This window comes from Notamacropus eugenii, chromosome 3 (assembly GCF_028372415.1).
Source record: "Notamacropus eugenii isolate mMacEug1 chromosome 3, mMacEug1.pri_v2, whole genome shotgun sequence".
NCBI classification, from domain to species: Eukaryota; Metazoa; Chordata; class Mammalia; order Diprotodontia; family Macropodidae; genus Notamacropus; species Notamacropus eugenii.
Genome location: NC_092874.1, coordinates 401,744,157 through 401,764,717, shown reverse-complemented (window position 1 = coordinate 401,764,717; position 20,561 = coordinate 401,744,157). Strand labels below are relative to the sequence as shown.

At 41.2% G+C, this 20,561-nt stretch overlaps 1 protein-coding gene and 1 pseudogene across 8 annotated transcripts in view; both read right to left on the bottom strand.

Moving 5' to 3' along the window:
* The window catches only part of PALM2AKAP2 (PALM2 and AKAP2 fusion), a 536,456-nt gene that overhangs the window by 11,542 nt on the left and 504,353 nt on the right, over window positions 1-20,561 (bottom strand). For 6 of the 8 annotated variants that reach the window (XM_072650184.1, XM_072650188.1, XM_072650186.1 and 3 more), the window contains one exon: window positions 4,604-4,782. The exons of 1 other annotated variant lie outside the window; for it this stretch is intronic. In XM_072650184.1, coding sequence (XP_072506285.1) covers window positions 4,604-4,782 — 179 coding nt within the window. Of the gene's footprint in view, window positions 1-2,295; window positions 2,319-4,603; window positions 4,783-20,561 lie in introns of all 8 variants that reach the window. One more of the 8 variants, XM_072650185.1, reaches the window with a different exon arrangement.
* On the bottom strand, window positions 13,914-15,500 carry LOC140530992 (small ribosomal subunit protein eS26 pseudogene; annotated as a pseudogene).

Genomic DNA, 20,561 nt, shown 5'->3' with positions numbered 1-20,561 from the left:
AAGCCCTGTTACAAATGTATAGTCAACCAGAACAAATTCTTACATTGGCCATGTTAAAAAAATGAAAAAGGTCTCAATCTGCCTCTGATCACCTCTCTGTCAAGAGGCGAGGAGCACGTCTCATCATGAGTCCCCGGACGCTGTGCTTGGCCACCGCGCTGATCAGAGTTCTTAAGCCATTCAAAGCTGTTTTTTCTTTACAATATTGTTGTTATTGCAGAAATGATTTTCCTGCCTTACTCTGTAGGAGTTCATAGAAGTCTTCCCACATTTCTCTGAGGCTCTCCCTTTCACCATGTCTTACAGCATATCACAATTCATTTCCATAACTTTAGCCATTCCCCAAATGATGGGCACCCAAATCCTTTTTTCTAAATGAGAAGCACTTTATCCTTTCTATTCTCATCAGCCTTTTTTCACCAACTGGAGAAATCGTTAGCAGTGGCTTTTAGGATAGTGGCCTCCAGTGGCCAAAACAACCCAAATCTCTCAGTCTGGCCACAGTTAGCTTGAAAATTAGAGCAGTCTGACAACATAATCATCCAGCTTAGGAAAAGTTAATATATTCCTTAACTACTTTATGGAGCAGGACTATCATGGCCTTGAGTCTTTGGCATTTAAAGACTGTGGAAAAAAGACTAAGGAAATCCCTAGGGTCCTGAGCTGATGGTCACTACACCACAGTGACCATAAAATTACTGCAACTGGAGTGGACTGAAACTTCAACTTAGCAGGGCCTAAGTTTTATCACAAAGAATTTGTTAGATAGTAAGCTGTCGAATTTACTTAGGAGGAAAGAAACCACAACTTTCCACTTTTCACCAAGAACATGCATCTGACTTACACATATATCCAACAAGACTGACCAACCAACCATTTGAAATTGAGCCTTCCTCTCATGAAGCACACAGAAAAACATTCTTTCGAATACAATTCAACAGCCGACTGTGACTTTCTACGACAAATTGGTAAGGGATTACTTGCAAAGCTAGTGTGATTGGTGTCTCTATCTGGGCTTGCAATTTCTTCAGCAAGTTCACCAGTGAAGGAAATTATACAAGTCACTGGATACGGATAAATCTGTGCTCTGTCATTATCTGATACTTGCTTAACAGAATATCTGGAGGGAGAGAGGGGCAGGGCATCGAGGGCTCTAGCGTTAGCTGCAATGGTCCCGGAGCGGTGCAGGAAGTGTGAAGCCACATTTTTAGCCTTTGAAATAGGTATGTGTACAGAATCAATACAGGACAGCCGCAGCCACAGCCTTAAAGGCAACAGAAGGTGCACAGTGCAGTCATCAAGCGGTTAATAACACTGCTAATCTACCTTTCACAACAAATTTTCTGCTTTTTTCTTTCTTAAAGGGTAGAGCCATAGGTCCACAGGAGAAAACAAACACACATTCATCATAATAAACTTCCTGATCCAATGAATACTTTCAGAGAGGCTCTTCATGGGATAGGAATACAGTGGGGCTAAATTAAGTATCTGATGACATATGCCCACAATCCTATGAGCGACAAGATGACACGAGCCTGATCGTATACTTGTGCCTGACTGATAATTATAAATTAGCTCAGGTGAGATGATGGTAGATGCTCTTGGTGATCTGCTCCTTAATGAGAGATGCAGTGATCCAGATATATTTTCCGTTGGGATTTGAGAGGATCTTATGGTGCAAAATGCTTGGTCAATACTGCTTTGGGCAGTGTAAAAATATTTAATATCTAATCCAAGAGAGAATTAGTTGGCTGTTTTCTTTCCTCTTCCAATAGATGCATTTACAGAAAGGAAGACAGGAAGGCTTGGATGGGGGTGGGGCATAAGATGCCCTTGGGCAAGCTTCTGCACTAGTGTTCACTTAAATAGGAAGTGTGAAAAATAATAGGACCAATGAAACAAAACAGATTCCAAATGAACTCATTAAGCCAAAGGTGACAATCTACCACACTTGGTGCTAATTATTTGGCAGTTTGACAGTAACAAATGAACTAAACCATAGTGAACTGCTGCAGGAATGTCATGTACTTCAAATTACTTGTGGTGGTGGTCCCAATGCTTTACCACTGCTCTCAGGTAAGATTTAGCAGTGCATGACTTCAAAAGGGAGAAACCTTGTCTCCAAGAAAGGGCAAAACTTAAAACAGAAACACTTGCTAATGATGCAGATCCACAACACAGACCAGAACAGCAAGGAGAGACCATCATAGTTGGGAGTGTGTGCAAAAGCAGATTACATTTGTCCAAGCACATCCATACCACAGGGAAGAGCGTGGGGTATGTCACCAGGCTTACCTTTCCACAGAGCTGCTTAGGTACTGTGCAAGATTAAAAGAAGAAAATAAATAGGAAGCTGAGAGAAATTAATTTCAAAATTGTTACAGCCTCCAGAAGGGTCTGATTGAATACGATGCTTCAGAGAATTCTAGAAAAACTGTAAGGATAGTCTAATGTTAAGGGGCAAGGCCTGTATCTCTGGATAAGTGTTCTAAATGGGTTGCCTACATCCAAATTTAACCAAATGGAAGACAGTGAGGTGTCTTTAAATTTGAGTTTGAATTTTTGAGCTGTCAAATAATTCCCACCCCACTCCCCTCTGCAAATTAAGCAGAGTTCCAGACCTACCTACTTCCCCCTTTCATGGAATGCACAAACTGCTTGTGAATCTTATACAGAGTCATTCATTCCTTCATGACATGCTCTGTATAGACAAGTTCCAATTTTAGAGAGTAAGGCCCAAGGCACTTTTTAATGCAGCCACCCAGGAAAACTTCAGGGCCTCCAGGTGACAACTAAAAAAATCCATTTCAATAGCTCACACCTACTGTCTCCTTCAAACACCTCTCAGTATCTGGTTCAACACACATATGAAAATCCTCCCTTTATGTTCTAACTTACTTGAACGAGAATACAGTAAGCGAAGGCAATACTGACATGAGTGAGCCCCATCCAGTATGGATGCCTGATGCTTCAGAAGTATCTTACGGGGGTGAGTCTTGTGGCATTCATGCTCATAATCCTCTATGGCAGTGGTCTTGGAAGTTTCTGATGATCTATCCCCATCAGCAAAAATGCTTCAATATGTACCCCAATACTCATTTGTAAATTGTGCTATTACACAAGTAATTCTGGGCATCATAACACTTCCACAAAAACATATATTATGTAAACGAGATAAATATTAAAAAAATGTTTATCCTAGAATCAATAGGGCGCCATGTTTTAAGAAAACCGCTTTGACAGAGCTGTGTAGGACTGGTTAGCAGAGGACAGTCTTGCGACTACGGGAACGGCCCAGGGGAGGGGAGATAATGTCTGAGAGAGAAAGGAACATGATGTGGAGGAGTGAGAAATGATAAGATTTGACAACTGACTAGGTCTGTAGGGGGATGCAGTGAGGAGGCAAAGATGAGCCAATGCTGCGAATCTGAGTGACTAGAGTGTGCCAGTGTCCTAAAAAGAAATAGAGAAATGTAGAAGTGGAACGTGTTTTTGGGGAAAGGTAGTGTTGTGAGATAGACGCAGGTCACCATTTATCCATGTCTGTTTCTCCTGTGGGACTCAATTTCCCTATCCAAAATGAAAAGGTGGGTCAGGAGGTGGGTATGCTGGGGGAGTGTATGTAGGGGGATTTTCCCCCATTGATACCAATGATTGCTGCCAGTCACTGGTAGTAGGTCCCAGAAGGATTGAAGCTATACTTTAAAAGGGACATATTGGGAAATTGCAGAGTGGAGAGGGGAGGTTTTTGGGGATATGGATTGGTGTGGTGTGTTGGAGGCCAACCCAGTGTGAGACTATGGGGGACAGAGAGGATGGGCCTTATTTTGGGGACCAATGCTTTAAGAAAGCTGATCATTCTCAGAAGGTTAATTTGGAAAAGAGCAGTAAATATATCAGTTGTGTAGGTTTAGAGCTAACAACCCAACTGCCAGGTTCATGAAGTAATTGAGTAGATGACCTGGGGACACTGTCAATGCAGAGGTCCCAAGGTGGTGATTTAGATTTCTGTAGAAAAGTGTGTGTATGTTAAACTGTTGTTTTAAATCATCCCTTCCCGCCACAATAAGCAGAAAGATTTGAAATGACTACTGACTACATTCACTCTTCCAAGTATTGTCAGCAGTGAAATGACAGTCCTATGAGGGACTCCTATTCTCACTCTATTTGGAAAGGCAAAGGTTTACTGAAGAAGCCAGGGAGTGTTCATAATCAAAACTGTGGTTGGAAGGCTGTCCTTAATGGCCCTGGTAGATATCCCAACTCTCCCACAACTTTCCTGTCTCTGCTTCTGAATTCACCAAACAGCTACAACTATGCTAAAGGGTGTGGCTGGCACAAATTATCTCAAAGGCCTGGAACTGAAGCAGAATTCCAGTGGGTGCCCATCCTTCAGACTTTGGCACTCTGCAGTCAGTAAAACAAAAAGGACAATACTCCCCAGAGAGTCACATATTTCCAAACTAGTTAAGGAACCTTTCAAATAGTCTGAAACTTGGGGAGTCAAGGAGGGTTGCAGACAACCTTAGCCATAAGACAACCCTGTGAGGTCAAAGCCCTTAGCAACTGCCTTAGAGTAAGGAAAAGGAAAGGAAAAACTTACACTGCTCTCATCCATTTTCTCGCGCCTTTTAGATTTGTGTGTTTCATAATCTTCCATGAGGGTCTGCATCAGATTCTTGGGCCGCTGGGATCCGGCAGCCTCTTCGGGAAGTAAATCAGACTGCGAGCTGGGCCCTTCTGTTGTGGGGGATGGAGGAGGTTTGACTTTCTCTATTTTCCCTGAAACAATAGGAAGAGAAGACCCTTTCTAAGCTGGTCGCTCATGAGTGCTGTCAGAATGAGGAGAAAACTGGCACAAGAAACAAAACCCTGGTAGAAAGAATGGCAACCCCAAAACCTCAATACAAAAAGATGTGCACAAGCAACTAATTCTAGTAGAGACCAAAGAGCACCTTAGAGGCTGGACTGCTAAAAACTAAGTCAACTGCTTTTAGATAGTTAGATGAATAGGTCTGGCAAATATTTTATACATCTACACAAAGATGCAGATACAGATCTCTGTGACACCCACAAGGTATCTCTTTAGCCAGCATATGAGAAAACACAGATCTCCGTGGATTCCATGTTGTAGAAATGTAGGATTTTTCAGCTTGATTATTAAAATGCCTCCCAAAGAAATCCTGGGGAAGGAGGATGGTGAGTGACTGTGACAAGGGGTCACAGATGGGGGCCGCAGAGATGCTGGAAATTCTTTCCTGCCAATCTAGGCCTAAACAGAATATTGGCTGGCCAGCAGCTCACACACAAGCTCTCTTATGACCAGAAGCATTTTTTGCTGCCTTGCTTAAAAGCAACCCCTCCCCACCCCCCCACCCCTAACCTTGCTAAGCAACCTATGAATGGCTGCTATGCCAGCATGATAGAACTGTTGTAGCGGATTGCATCCTGCGGAAGGGCAGCTAGGTGGTGCAGTGGATACTGGGCCTGGGGTCAGTAAGACCTGAGTTCAAATCCAGCCTCGGGCACTTACCAGACATGTGACCCTGGGCAAATCACTTAATTAACCCTGTTTGCCTCAGTGTCCTCATCTCTAAAATAAGCTGGAGAAGAAAATAGCAAAGCATGCCAGTATCTTTGCCAAAACAACGACAAAAACAACAAACCCACCCAACCAAATGGGGACATGAGGAGTCTGCAACTACTGAATAACAATGCACAACTGGACAGGAGTGTTGAAAAAGATGATTTTGGCGGGGAGGGTCTTTCAGGCAAAGAAGACTGGGTTGTAAGAGACACAGGTTTCCAGCTGCTCTACACGCAAAGCTGGGCAGCGAACAATGTGTGAAGAAATGAATCTCCTGCCCAGTCTATTTCTTTTCATTAACAGTTGCTTTATCTCTCTTTGCCTTTGATCTCCCAACTTCTAAATATCTTATCTGCCTGGTTTCTGAATCAGCCTCTCAGCTCAGTTCTGACAACAAGTTGTGAGTCAGTTATACCTCAAGGTTGGCAGGTCAAAACATTCTGATGTTTTGTGTTACCAGCCAAGACCGTTGGTCCAGTAAATTGACACTTTTTAAATAGAATGTGTGTGGCCTTGATTATAGAAAGTGGGATGCCTGAGAAAAGGACTATTATCAATTACCTGATAAATCTGGGTTGTGTAGACCAGAGGTGTCAAACACTTCAATACAACACTTCCTACTGTCACTGGAAACAGATAAAATATAACGGGGAAATATTTAAAAGAATAAAAAAATTCATCATAAATAAAGGATAATGTGTTTTTTTAATTAGCATATGGCAGGCAGAGATCCTTGCGTATGGTTTAGTGGCTCTGTTTCTATCTGAGTTTGACATCACTTGTGTAGCTGGCTTTGTAACTCAAATCATTAATAGCTCTGCACTGGACTTGGAAAAGCAAGTATAAGCTCTGAATACTTCTCTGGGAGGTAATAACATTACAAAGGTGGCATGGCGTATGGTTGGAAACAACAAAATAGTCCAGTGGGAAATAGCACTGAAGGTCTGGGAAAGTCATTCTTTTTTAATCCCTAGGCCTTAGATTCTTCATCTGTAAAATGAGAACATGGAATATTTCAGATGTTTTAAACTTTTGTGTCACAAACCCCTTTTCAGAATAATTTTTAAACGAATATAGAGGATTGCAAAGAAATTATGTAGAAATATAGTTATCACAATTTTAAAAGAATAAGTCCACAGACTCTAGGTTAACCACCTCTAGAGGACAGAGAGCCCTTCAAGTCTTAAATCTATAATCCTATGTATCCTATGGACAGTAAGGATGGCTACATTTAAGTCTTAGCTGTGCCACTGATGATATATTTAGACAAATCATTCAGCCCCTCTGAATCTCAATTTCCTAACAGATAAAATAAGGGCACTGACTTAAAATCTGTCTAAGGTACCTTCTGTTTCCATTTAAAAATTTTTAATTAATGTTTAATTTTTATTTAACTTAATTTTTAAATTAAAAAAATTTAATTCTGAAATTCTACAATTTTTAACTCTGAAATTCTACAATTCTTCAAATTGGACTCATCCTCTTCCTTCATAAATCTGACTTTTCCCAGCTTCCTTGTTTCTGAGGATGGTGCTGTCTAAATACCTGTCACCCTTGATGAAAGCCTTAGCTATCTCTGACTCTTCCCCACATCCAGTCTCTCTATGAATAAATTCAGTCAACCCAACCTTCCTATCTTTCATATCTGTAATCTGTCTCATCCTCCCCACTCACACTGCTCCAGTTCAGACCCTTACTGTGTCTTCCCTGGTCTATTATAGCACTCTCCAGTCTTTCCCCTCTCTTGTCTGTCCTTGACAAAGCTGCCAATATAATCTTCCTACAGCACAGATCTGACACTCCTTTTTTCAAGTTTATGGTGGTTTTCTACTGTGTAAAGGATAAAACAGAGGCTTTCTACAATCCAGTTCCAACCTATCTACCCAGATTGATTTCACACTACTACCTTCTAAACTCTATGGAATCTTCCATTTAAGTTGATTAACTAGTCCCTAAAACAGTGTTATTTTTCACTCTCCCATCTCCATGAACTCATGTAAGCTATCTCCCCCCAATATTTGTTAGTCTGTTAAAAGCTTTCTCTTAAGGCCCTGCTCAGATGGCACTTTCTCCATTAAATCTTTAACTTTTCCAGCTAAAAGATTCCCTTCTTCTCAAGTTGTTGTTGTTTTAAGGGCATTTTGCCTAGATATTATCAAAGCCCTCCAATTAGAATGTGAACTTGAAGGTGGTAGGGATAATGTCATTTTCCATCTCTATGTATCTTTGGTGCAAAACTGCTAAAAAGAACCGAAAGAAATTCAGAGAACAAGGGTAATGCCTTCGCCAAAGGACAGACCATTGGGTCTGAAGATCAGGTGGGATGTATAAAACACTGAGGAAATTATCCTAAGCACACTACAAAGCTGTGCATACTAATTTAGTAAAGCTTAGTGCGTTAGCCTCAATCATTCTAATAACTGGTAAGGCTGTTAGTGTTAGGAAGGCACAGCTTCAAGTCCCATCTTGGATACTTATTGGCTTACGTGACCCTCACAAGTTAAGTAACCTCTCTGTAACCTCATCTGTAAAAAGAAAGTATTGGGCCCAATGGTCCCTTCCAGCTCTAAATCTATGATTCTGTAAGTCCTATAACAAGTAGTTGAATTATCCTCAACACTTAGCTAACTGTATGATTTCACTGCACAGGATCTGTGATTTTCCACTTCTTTTATATATATGACTTCACTATATAAAGACAAGTGACCAGTGAGGACTGTTCTCATTTTTCTAATTGGAAAATGCAGGCACAAAAAGTTCCAGCAATCTTCCCACAGCCACCCAAACCCAGGTTTCCTGCGATCCAGCCAAAAGCAGCATCCAAAATAATTGTGATAGAGGCTCAAACATGAATTTTTGAGGAAAATTAATAAATTAGGAAAATATATACCACATGACTTTCAACCAGCAATTTTGTCTTCAGCTGAGGATCAATGACATAGAAGACTCCTTCTTCAAATCTTGACATCACAGTCGCACAAGGTGAAGAGTCAGAAGGCCTGGGCTTCCAGTCTTGGCTCTGTGATTTTCTTTCCTGCCTACGCAACCTGAAGCAAATCACTAAGCTTTGCCCTGCAGCAGTTTCCACATTTGTAAAATTAGGAGGTTGGACTAAACAATCCTAACCTAGCTCCAAATCTTACAAGTCTCCGATTTTATCATATTGGTCGGTTTCCAAAACGAAGGACAACCACCAACCAACCAATCCAATACAGGAAAATAAAAATGTAACTCATTCATTAAATCAGCTGCATGAGTTTTGTCCACCAGAGGTCACACAAACCACAGGTAAAGAAAAACTTTAAAAAAAAAGTGAGAGGAAAACATTGAGAAAACAGATTGGAAGGCGAGAGAAAATCTCCAGAAAAGGAGCCAGCTGTAGTGTAAATTATTAGCACACTGTAGGGTCATAGAATGGCTTATTAAAAGTTTTAGCAGGAGCTTCCTTTTGCACTGCCCCTACACTGAAAATAAACTCGTTACATCTCCAAGTGGGGTCTTAAAGACTTAAGTTGGCCAAAAACTGGAAATCAAGGGGATGCCCATCAGTTGGGGAATGGCTGAACAAGTTGTGGCATATGAATGTAATGGAATATTATTGTGCTATAACAAATGGTGAACAGGAAGACTTCAGAGAGGCCTGGAAGGACTTATGTGAACTGATGCTGAGTGAAAGGAGCAGAACCAGGAGAACTTTGTACACAGCAACCACCACAGTGTGCAAGGAATTTTTCTGGTAGACTTAGCCCTTCACAGCAATGTAAGGACCTAAAAAATTCCCAATGGAGTCTTGAGGCAAAACACCTTCCACATCCAGAAAAACAACTATGGAAGTGAATCGCAGAATGAAGCAGACCATTTTCTTTTGTGTTATATTTGGTTTTGTTTTACAGTTTCTCTCATTCACTTTAATTCTTCTATGCAACATGACTAAGGTGAAAATGTATTTAATAGGAATGTATGTGTACAACCTGTATAAGACTGCATGTCATCTCAGGGAGGGAGAGGAAAGGGAGGGGGGGAAGTAAAAGGAGGAAAGGGAAAAAATCTAAGATATATGGAAGTGATTATACAACAATGAAAACAAATAATTCAAGGTTCGAATCTTGGCTCTCCTGGGTGACCTGGAGCAAGTTAATCTCACTGGGGCTTGGATTATTCAATCATAAAGTGAACTAGATGGAGTTTAAAGTTCCTTCTAACTCTAGAACTTGAGCCTAGGCCTCTCAAATCTCCTGACTTACTCTCTTTCCTTCTCTTCTGCTACCAAAATCTTCAGAGAGAGGATAGAGGGAGAGAAGAAAGGAAAGTGAGGGAGGGAGGGAAGGGGAGAGACAGTGACATTCAGACCAAGAAAGATGTCAGAGGAATGTGAAATAAAATGGAGGAAGAAACTCAGCATGTGTAGATTAAATACTATATTTGAAGTAGGAAGGTCTGGAATGAAACCTCCTGTGTGACCGTAGACAAGCTGGACTTGAGTTCCTTATCTGGAAAGTGAGGAATCTGGACCCCACTGGCTTCTCTAAGCACTAAATCTAAGATCCTATGAAACCGAGAAGAATACACAAATTAGCTTCAAAAATAAAAGATATGCACATCTTTGTACTTTACTGTCATATGATATTCTACAGTACGAAACAGAATTTTCAGAGCGTAATCGTTCTCTACTTGCCTTCACTATATATATATAGACTTGATCTTCCATCATGCAGCAAAAAGAATGGGAAGACTTGGCCTGTGTGTTCATTAATTTTTAATAATAGCTGGCATTTAGTGTTTTAAGGCTTAGAAAGTGTTTACTGTAGAATATATCTTTTGATCCTCACAATAATGTAGTCAGTGTTAGAGAGCCACAGATAATAATATCCTTACTTTAAAGATGAGGCAACTAAGGCCCAGAGAGATTACAGTGACTTGCTGATTTGTCACAAAGGTAGTAAGGTTTGGAAAGATTCAAACCCAAGTCTCTCCTGACTCCAAGTCCAGCAAGCTTTTCCTTTCCACTATGGCAAACTGCCTCTTTTCATCTCACTTAATGAGTTGTGTTTGCCTTCACATAGAAAAAAGATGGGATGGGGGTTGAAGGTAACGTAGGTATGGGTTGCTACCTTACCAAAAATGGCTTTGTAGCTGTCCTCTGTGATGGGGAGGATGAGGCAAGATTGTGGGTATGATACTTTTCTGTACTGGTTTTCTAGTGCTCCAGGGGGAACACAACTCTCCCTCTGCCATCCTGCTGCATTTTACAAGATTACTGCACTTCCCCTAGGGTTTGTGACAAATCTGAGCTCTGGCTTGGTGAGGAGAATGTCAGTACTTCCTCATGCCAAAGGAGACCCAATTCATTATAAAGCACCATTGTACTGCTGCTACCCACACACAAGGGGGAAAAGATCAAAATGTGGGTTGTGAATAGCCGTGGTTCTCACTATACTTGTAGAAACACGTTAGGAACACGCTTCCATAATAAAAATCAAGTGTAAACTGTGTAGCTTACAATAAGTTTCATTTCCAAAAATCAGCTCAATTATTTTGAACAGGGTTCTGAAAATCTGACACTTCTACAGATTAGAGAAGTGGTATTTGAGGGTTATATCGAAAGAGAACTTTTTCTGAACATTTTTCCAAGTGAAAGCAGAAATCAATCACCAACCATGACAGGGAAAACCCAACAAAACAAACCTAGAACATACTCCAAAAGAAAAAAAACCCCACCAAATCAAACAAGAAAGCCCATTAAAGTAAACGTGCTAGAAACTGTGCACTGGATATTGTAGTTGCTAAATAAATGTTTAATTGAATTCTCTTTCCTATGTTTTTTTCCCTTAGTGACATACTTTTAATTTCTATAAAAATCTATAACATTGTGGGTAAAGAGGTTTTGCGCTGGATGACGTAGGCTTACTGTTAAATATTTGAGCCATACAGAAAGAAAGAAACAACAGATAGGAAGAATTTTTTTTTTTTGAGGGAGTATTTGTGGTCTCAAAATGCTGAGTCATCAAATGATTTGGACAAGGATGGTCCAGGCAACAGAGAGCTATCACCAGTAGGTTTGACAGCTACATTAAACTTTTTTAAAAACTCAAGTGTTTCAAGGTACAGGTACATGCCATCTCAAGCCACATTCAGTTCTGCAAAAATAAGACATTAAACAAATAATTTTCTAGTAGGGGAAGTGGTTGTCGCCTTTCATTTTTGAAGAGGATCAAAGTGACATCACTATGCTAGTCAAGTTTCAGGCTAATACGAGCTCAGAATACTCTACCATAGGTCAGGCACAAATAGTCTATGTGAACATTTGGGGCTGGTTCTCTAAACTTGTGCATTCTGCATTTCCCTTTGTGCTGTCTCAATTCTGCTTTGCTCACAGAGCACAGCACCTTTTCTGATGCAGGCACGTCATGCTGAGTGGTCCTGTGCCAGTGTCTTCCATGTCACACGATCAATTCCAAAGATCTTAAGAGAGACCTGGAGAGTGTCCTTGTATTGCTTCTTCTGACCACCATGGGAATACTTGCCCTGCCTCAGTTCTCCATAAAATAGTCTTTTAGGCAAGTGTATGTTTTGCCTTTGAACAACATTACCAGCCCATCAGAGTTGCAGTCCCTGAAACAGAGTTTGAATGCTTGGCAATTTAATTCAAGTAAAGACTTCAGTGTCTAGTACCTTATCCTGCTGGGTGATCTTCAGAATTTTCCTAAGAAAATTCAAATAAAAGCAATTCTGTTTCCTGGCATGGCACTGGTATACTGTCCAAGTTTCAGAGGCATTCAACAATGTGATTAGCACAGCGGCTCTGCAGACCTTCAGTCTGGTAGTCAGTCTAATAATACTTCTTCTCTCAGATATTTTTCTTTGGTGTTTCCCAAACACTGAGCTAGTTCTGGCAATGCATATATCAATCTCATTATCAATGTGTACATCTCTGGAAAATACACTACCAAGGTAAGTGAACTTATCCACAGCATTCAAAACTTCTCCATTTACCGTAATCAATGGCTCCATGGAGAGATGGTGTAGTGGTGGCTGATGGAGCACCTATCACTTGTGTGTGTGTGTGTGTTAATTGTAAGATCAAAATTAGCACAGGCAGCAGAGAATTGATCCAAACTTTGTTGCATCTCAGCTTCAGAGGCTGCATTGAGTGCACAATCATCTGCAAACACAAAATCATGCACCAACACTCCTTCCACTTTAGCTGTGGCTTGGAAGTTTGTAAGGCTTTCAAGTTGAAGAATTTACCATCAGTGCAGTAGCTGATCTTGATGCCTTGTTCATCCTCATTGAAAGCATTGACAACATGGCTGAAAATATCATGCTAAAAAGCATGGGAGCAAGCACATAACCCTGTTTCACTCCAGTGGTGACTGGGAATGCACAAGAGCATTGTCCATTATCCAAAACCAGGGCAAGAGGACCCTCATGAAACTGACAAATAATGTGGATGAACTTCTCAGAGCAACCCAATTTTGACATAATTTTCCATAAGCCCCCATGACTGACAGACAGAATCAAAGGCCTTGGTCAGATCTACAAATGTTATATACAGACTTCTGCTCTGCTCCTGGAATTTCTCCTGGAATTTTTGGGCAGCAAACACCATATCAACTGATCCTCAGCCCTTTCTGAAGCCACACTGGCTCTCAGGTAGATGACCACCTTCCAGGTGAAGGATCAGCCTAGTAAGGAGGACTCTGGCAAGAATTTTGCCAGCAATGACTAAGAGAGAGATCACCCTGTGATTGTTGCAGGACAATCTATTTCCTTTACCTTTACAGAGATGCACCATGGAGGGATCCTTAAACTCCTGGGGGATAACGTCTTCTTGCCACATAACCTGGAAAATTTCAGTCAGTTTTTGTATGAGCAATGATCCCCCTACCTAAATCTCAGCTGTAATAGAATCAGTACCAAGTGCTCTGCCACATGAAAGGATCATAATGGCCCTCAAAACCTCTTCTTCAGTTGGAAGTTCAGCTAAGGAGCAATGGACTTCAACCTGAAGTAAATGATCAGTGGTCTCAGCATTGATTGATAATGGTCTGTTGTGAACACTATGGAAGTGTTCAGCTCATCTCTCTATGATTGTGTCCTCATCACTAATCAATGTGGCTCCATCAGCACTGAGTAGTTGAGATATATAATTGGTCTTTGGCCCATAAATAGCCTTCAGGGCTCATAAAACACTTTGGATTGTTACTATCAGCATAAAACTGAATTTCATCTGCCTTCTTACTGAGCCAGGAATCCTGCATCTCTCTAAGCTTTGCTTGTGGATGCTCCATCCACTTTTTTTTTTTTTTTTAAGATAGACCAACCATTTTATTTTCCTCTGACTGGTTCAGGAATGTTGATGGGCAGATAGTTCTTTACATGGGCTTTGGAGGGGGTCTGGGGGCAGCACCCGCGGGTCTGAATCGGGGTGGGGGTGTCCGATCCTTTCGTGCCTCCCGAGAGCGATTCCTCACTACCTTGCTGTGGATCGCGCAGCTCACACAGTAATGTAGCTTCACATACAGCTTGGGCAACACATAGGAGTCGAAGACGCTGGCCTCGGAGATGTCCCTGACGGCCGCGGCTTCCACGATGTTGCGGATAACGAACTTCTTGATGGCCTTGTCCTTGGGCACGCAGCGGGCGCAGTTGGTGCAGCGGATGGGCTGCACGTGGCCGCGGCCCTTCTTGGCGCGTCCGTTGTTCCTTTTCTTCTTGGTCATCTTGGAAGCCAAGAACCGGAAAAGGCTCCATCCACTTTTGATGGAATTAAATGCTGCCTTCTTAGAGATGGATGAACTATCCTGCTGGTAAATCCTGCGGAGTTCTCATTTTTCATTTAGCAGCATCTGAATTTTCACATCATTTTCATCAAATCAGTCTTGATGTTTGCAAGTATTCTGACCCAGATGAGTAAATGAAGTGCTGTACACCAAATCTTTGAAAGCTGCCCACTCTTTTTATGCTGCACTATTTGTTGGCTCAACTTTCCCTCCATGTTAGCAATGAACTGTTACGTCCCACTCAGAGAAGAGCTCTCATTTGTTGACATTAATTCTTCTGGTAGTCATTTTGCCTTGGGGATGATGATTTTGTTGAATGCAAATATTTAGCTTGGAGAGCTAAAATGGAGAGTCTATGATCAGTCCAGCACTCTGTGCACACAATACCTTCATCACTCTCACATCCTGCTATCTCTTCTCCTTACAATCACATAGTCTATTAAATGCCAGTGTTTGCTATGAGGGTGCATCCACCAAGTTTTGTTGTGTTTAGGTAAATGGAAGACAATGCTAGTGATGAGAACGTCATGAGATGCACAAGTCTTCAGTGTTAAGTGACCACTGCTGTTGCTGTTTCCAACTCCACTTCTCATTAGGACTCCTTGCCAAGTCTGGTAGTTTGAGCCTACTCTAGCATTAAAGTCACCCAGAATTATAAGCTTGTCTGCTTTTGGCACTTTGATGATAATGGTCTCCAGGTCTTCATAAAATTTTCCTTTGACTTCAACAGGGTTTGTCATGGTGGGAACATAGGCACTGATGACGATGGTGTGACACTTTCCTGCAAGTGGCAATCACAATGTCATGAGCTTGTCATTCACTCCTTTTGGCAGGCATACAAGCTTATTGACTAGATTAGTTTTGATTGCAAAACCTATGGCAGCTTCATGGCACTCCCCTTCACTGCATCCACTCCAGAAAAATGTATATCCAGCTCCAACCTCAGTAAGCTGGCCTTCATTTGCCAGCTTTGCTTCACTCAGGGCCGCTTTTTGGATGTGATACCTGCTGGCTTCTCTTCCATAAGAGGTGTTCATTTTTCATGTCTACTGGACTTTGTGTTGTCTATAAGTGCGCACATACTCCATGTGCCAATGGTGAGTGTTATCTTCTTTGCAGACGTTTTAGTACATTGTTTTTTTGGTTTTGACTGCAGAGTGGGATTCCCCACCTACCGTGATAATCAGGCCAGGACTAGGTAGGCAGACAAATTTTAGGGCATCTTTTCTAGACCCTTCCTCACACCTGAGCAATGTGATCCTTAAAGGGTTGTTTAGACACCCAGGAGGCTGCCAAATCCCACTGCTGTTTCCAGTGAGAAGATGACCCTATGGCCTGGGCTGCCTGTGTGCAGGATTGTGACTACAGCTCCCAGTGTATCCACACCTGCTGCCTCATCACCTGTCGCCACAGGACTTGAGATAGTGATATGGGTGATGTCTTTTGATTTGTGCATAAACTGGATTTAAGTGAGATGGAATTGAATGAAGCTGTCAGTCTTACTCTCTCCTCCAGAGTCATCATAGTTCAGTGGCAGGACAGAATCCAGATGACTGGCGATGGATCAAGGTGCAGTGGATGACCCTGGTATCTTCGGTGTTTAACAAAGCTCTAAGCCCTCTACAGTGCCTGCTTCAGCTGCCTTCATGGCCGTTGGAACAAATTGTTCTCATCTGCCCACTCTGCCAGGGGATGTCTTGTGGTAGACACCCCCTTGACTCACCAGTGGGTTTGAGACCCCTCAGTTACCTTCGACCTGGTTTAGCCAGTCTGCCGAAATGGTTTACTGGGGTGTGGTCACTTCTTGGAGCCACAGGTCAGTTACGTGGAACAGGTGAATACCAAAAGTGTCCTGAAAAGGGCATCACCCCAGAAGTCCTCGTCTTCCCTAAACACACCCTAATGTATGGGAATTAATTTCACAGTAACAACCTGTATCTCAGGTAACTGGACTGATACGGCAAGGATTGACGAGGAAGAGTCAAATTACGATATATTAATGATACTGTAGAACCCTCAGGATTCCACCTGTAGTTTGTGATGATGACAAAGCACTTTGCATACATTATCTTGTTTGATACCCTATGAGGTGAATTGTGAAAGCGTTCTTAGCTCTATTTTCTGAAGAAACTTGAGGCCACAGAGGGCTGAGCTCCTTATGGTTGAACAGCAAATATGTGGAAGAACTTGAATCAACATCTGAATCAAGATTTCCTGTTTTTGAATCTAGTAATGCCCAGCTCACTCTCCTACACTGAACCTGAGGGTAAGGAAAGTGACGAAGAACAATATTTCTCCTGGAGAAATGGAATATTGGGTGAAAAAAATTAAAGTCATAACTCCAAAAAGGTGAAAAGGATTAAAAATGAAATAGTGGCTAAACAGGTGGGCTTCTTTTAAAACCTAGAGGCTGTTTCATTGCTTTATGTTTATTACCATATAACTATATAAAATGATATATAATGATAATAATTCTATCATAATAGACTAATATTAATTTATTGTTGTTTATTATTATGTGTTTTATTAACCCTTTTCTACAAACATGTTAGAGATACTTATCCTAAATGGGAACTTAACTGTGTCAGGATGTGAAAAAAACAAACATTTTGTTAATAATTATAGTTAATTGTCTCAAATCATATTTGGAGATAAGTGGAATATAAATCCTACATAAGGCCCAAGAAAACTACTATTCTATAGTCACCTAAATCTTCCAAATGAGAACTTCTCACCCATTTTTTTTTGTTTGTGCGATAGATCCCTCTCTCTCAATCTAGCAAAGCCCATGGATTCTTTCTCAAAACAATGTGTTTAAATAATTGAAGGAAATGCTGAATTTCAGTTAGAGATTTGTGAAAATATACATGCAGTGTTTTCCCCGTCTAAGTTCATGAATCCCCAGGTTAAGAAATGAAGAATGCCTTTCAGAATCTGGTTTATCATCTCTGAGGGGAGTAAGGTTTTGGCATAATCTTTGAGAATCTAGGGTATCCACCTTACCACAATGAGACAAAGAAGTAAGGCCCTGGTGAAACTATTCATCTCAATTTTCCCCCCATAATGTAGCATTACTTAGATTTATAATCATATATTTTTAAAATGACCTTCATTTTTGTACAGATATTTTTCCACCTTACTCTGAAAAGGCTTTTGAAAAAAATGCTGTACATTATAAATACACATGGGGAGAAGGGGGAACCTCCCTTAAATTATTACATGTGTAAACCTAGAAGCCAGGTTGAGGTCACTTGTTGAGAATGCCCCACTGCCCAACTCCCTACCCTGCTCCCCCTACTCACTTCCAACAGACAGGTTTTGAAAATCACCTATGTAATTCACCTTCTCAGCCATAAAGAAAGGATCATTTTATGAAATGCGATATGTTTGATTTTCATTCACCAATAAAGGCGGTAAAACCCTCACTTTTTCCCCCTGTGAAATAATAGCTTATTCAAAAAAGGATCAAGGCAAGCTTATTCACAAGCAGCACAGAGAAAGAAACAGGTGGCAATTATTGCCACTAGGGATCAGTCACATCCTGTCCGGGATTTCCCATATTCACTGATGGGACATCTGGCATCCAGGCCTTGTTTCAACTGGACCATACTTCTCACTAGAAGCAGGGCAAAAATTGTCGGCTCAAGAATATCTATCTTTCTTGGCATGTGGCTGAAATTATTATCCTAAATATTTCAATGGAAGAGTGTGGTATTGGTAACACCAAATGAGAGTGATCCAGGCCCCTTTAGGTATCATGTCTACCCCTCTCATTTGCTCCTATCTGCACCCTCATGTAATGTTAGTGTGCTCTTAAGAAATGCTTTTTCATTCAAAAGTGTCTGTGTAACTACACTGCACTTGAGAGACTTCTGTGACTCTCGAGGTGAGAGAGAGAGACTGGAGAGTGTGCAGTTCTGCCTCACTTAAGTCCAATTCACATGCAAGTCAAGACATCCCCCCTGGTCTTCTTTGAGAACAAGAGATCACTACATTAAATAAGAGTATGGCCGCTACCCTAGTGTCTACGAATTCTCTAGCTGTCTTCAGACTGACAGTAGAGGGTCTTCCTTTCCTGGTTACACACCTTAAGAAAATTTGTTTTGGATAATACCAATTCCCTGGGTAACTTTAACTAGTGACCTTGGGCAAATCATTTCTCACTTCTGTGGTTATAGTTTTCTGGTTCATCCAACAAAGGGACTAGGCTATATAATCTGTATGGCTCACTTCTGCTCTAAAATTTTATTCTTACAAAATTCTATGCCAGTAGCAGACTGAATGCCACTGAACAAAATTCCATCGCAAAATTCTGGTCCTATTATTGTGAAACTAAAAACAAGATTTCAAAATGTACTTCAAGAAATAAGATTCTTAACCCTCAATCTGTGAACTTGTTAAAAAAAAAAGATTTTGCTAACTATTTCCATATGATTTGGTTGTACTGAATGAAAGGGTATTTCCTGTGTAATCTATATATTTTATTTTATATATTTAAAAATGCAATTCTGGTATAGGTCCACAGACTTCACCACATTGACAAAGGAATCTAGCAAACAGAGGTTAAGGAGCTCTGTTTTCTAAAGGTTAATGGGATCTCACACAGAAAATCACAGTTAGGAGGAGCCTAGCAGACCATTGATTCCAATGGTCTAAAGCAGAATCCTCTCTAGAAATGCCTGAATAGTAGTTTTCCAGTTTTTGCATCCAATTCTACTTCCTCATGCTAGAGGTCTCTGCAATAGCTGACACTGCCAAGCATCCTTCTCCTCCTGAGGACTGTCTCCTCTAGGTTTCTGAGACCCTGCTCTCTCTGGGTTCCCTCAGTGGCTCCTTCTGTCTCTCCTTTGCTGGGTACTGTGTCACACTCACTACCTGTGTGTATACTCCAGGGCTTTGTCCTGGGCATTCTTTTCCTCTCCTACCACACTCTCTCATTTGGTGACTTTATCAGGTACCAGCTGTCTAGGCAGATGACACCAAGATCTATACATTCAGCCTTGACTGCCTATTGGATGTACCAGAGGTCTTTTCAAACTTAATGTCTTCAAAACAGAACTCAATTTTACCATGAATTCCCTTCCTTATTTCTGCAGAGTCAATCAACCAATATGAAAATATTTATTAAGGGCTAGAACTAAGTGTTGGAGATATAAATTAAAAAAAAAAAGACACCTTTGCCTTCAATGAGCTTAGGTTACAAAGGGGAGGAAACAAAGCATGTATTTACACAGCATCTTGATGAAAATTTAGGCAGGTCATAATACCATAAAAGGCTAAATCGAGCAAGCTTCCTTGAGGAAAGATAATCCCAAAATGACCAAGGAAGGTGCACAGAGGGTATAGTTCACTGGCATCTTGGGTGGAGTTTGGTTCCATGCAGAGAATGCAGTAATTCACATTAGTGGAGGGAGGGAGACTCCTGGGGAACTGGCAGCTAGCTTACATCAAACTGCCCCCAGCAGCAAAGAGGTGTTGGTCCATTACGGGTGGTTTTGCTCTGACAAGGTGACTCAGTAGTTTTGAACTTCTTGGGGGCTTCTTGGTTTAGCAGGTCAGAGGAAGTTCCTGTATTACTTACCTAGAGTAAGTAACATGGTCCTCTGAGAAGGCAGACATCAGCAGCTGCTAGAGGAGATTGGGAAGGGCCCTCTTGCAGAAGAAGGCTGGAGTTTCAGAAAGGCAGAGGTGAGAAGGCAGAGCAGTCTAGCCATAGCTTAAGAAGTTCACTGGAGCATGTGTGTCACCATGCTCAGAAACACATTCAGTTACCTTAAAAGAAAGTTTTCTGCATTCTGTCTCAAAGATTAGGAAATAGATTCATCTTACACAAGGACCCTATTCTTTCAAAGACTTCAGGAACTGGTATTCTTCTTGCAATGAAAAGCATTAGCTTATTCATGAAGAATGAAGTTTTGGAAAAATGATTTGTAGGAATATCCTGGCTAGACAGTTAAATTCTAACTCTTAAATTATCTCTTTTACCATGTGCCCACCCCCTTCCCCTTCAATGTGAAAAGTCAGGTGGTATGGAAAGTGATGGGCTTTGGTCCCATAAACATATTTCAGTTTCATCAGTAACTATTTGTAGGCACTGAGCTCACCTCTGAAAATAATATAAGACCATCCAAGGTAACAGGAACCAAACCCACCACCTGGTCAAAAATTTGTAATTCACTACAAATACCTTA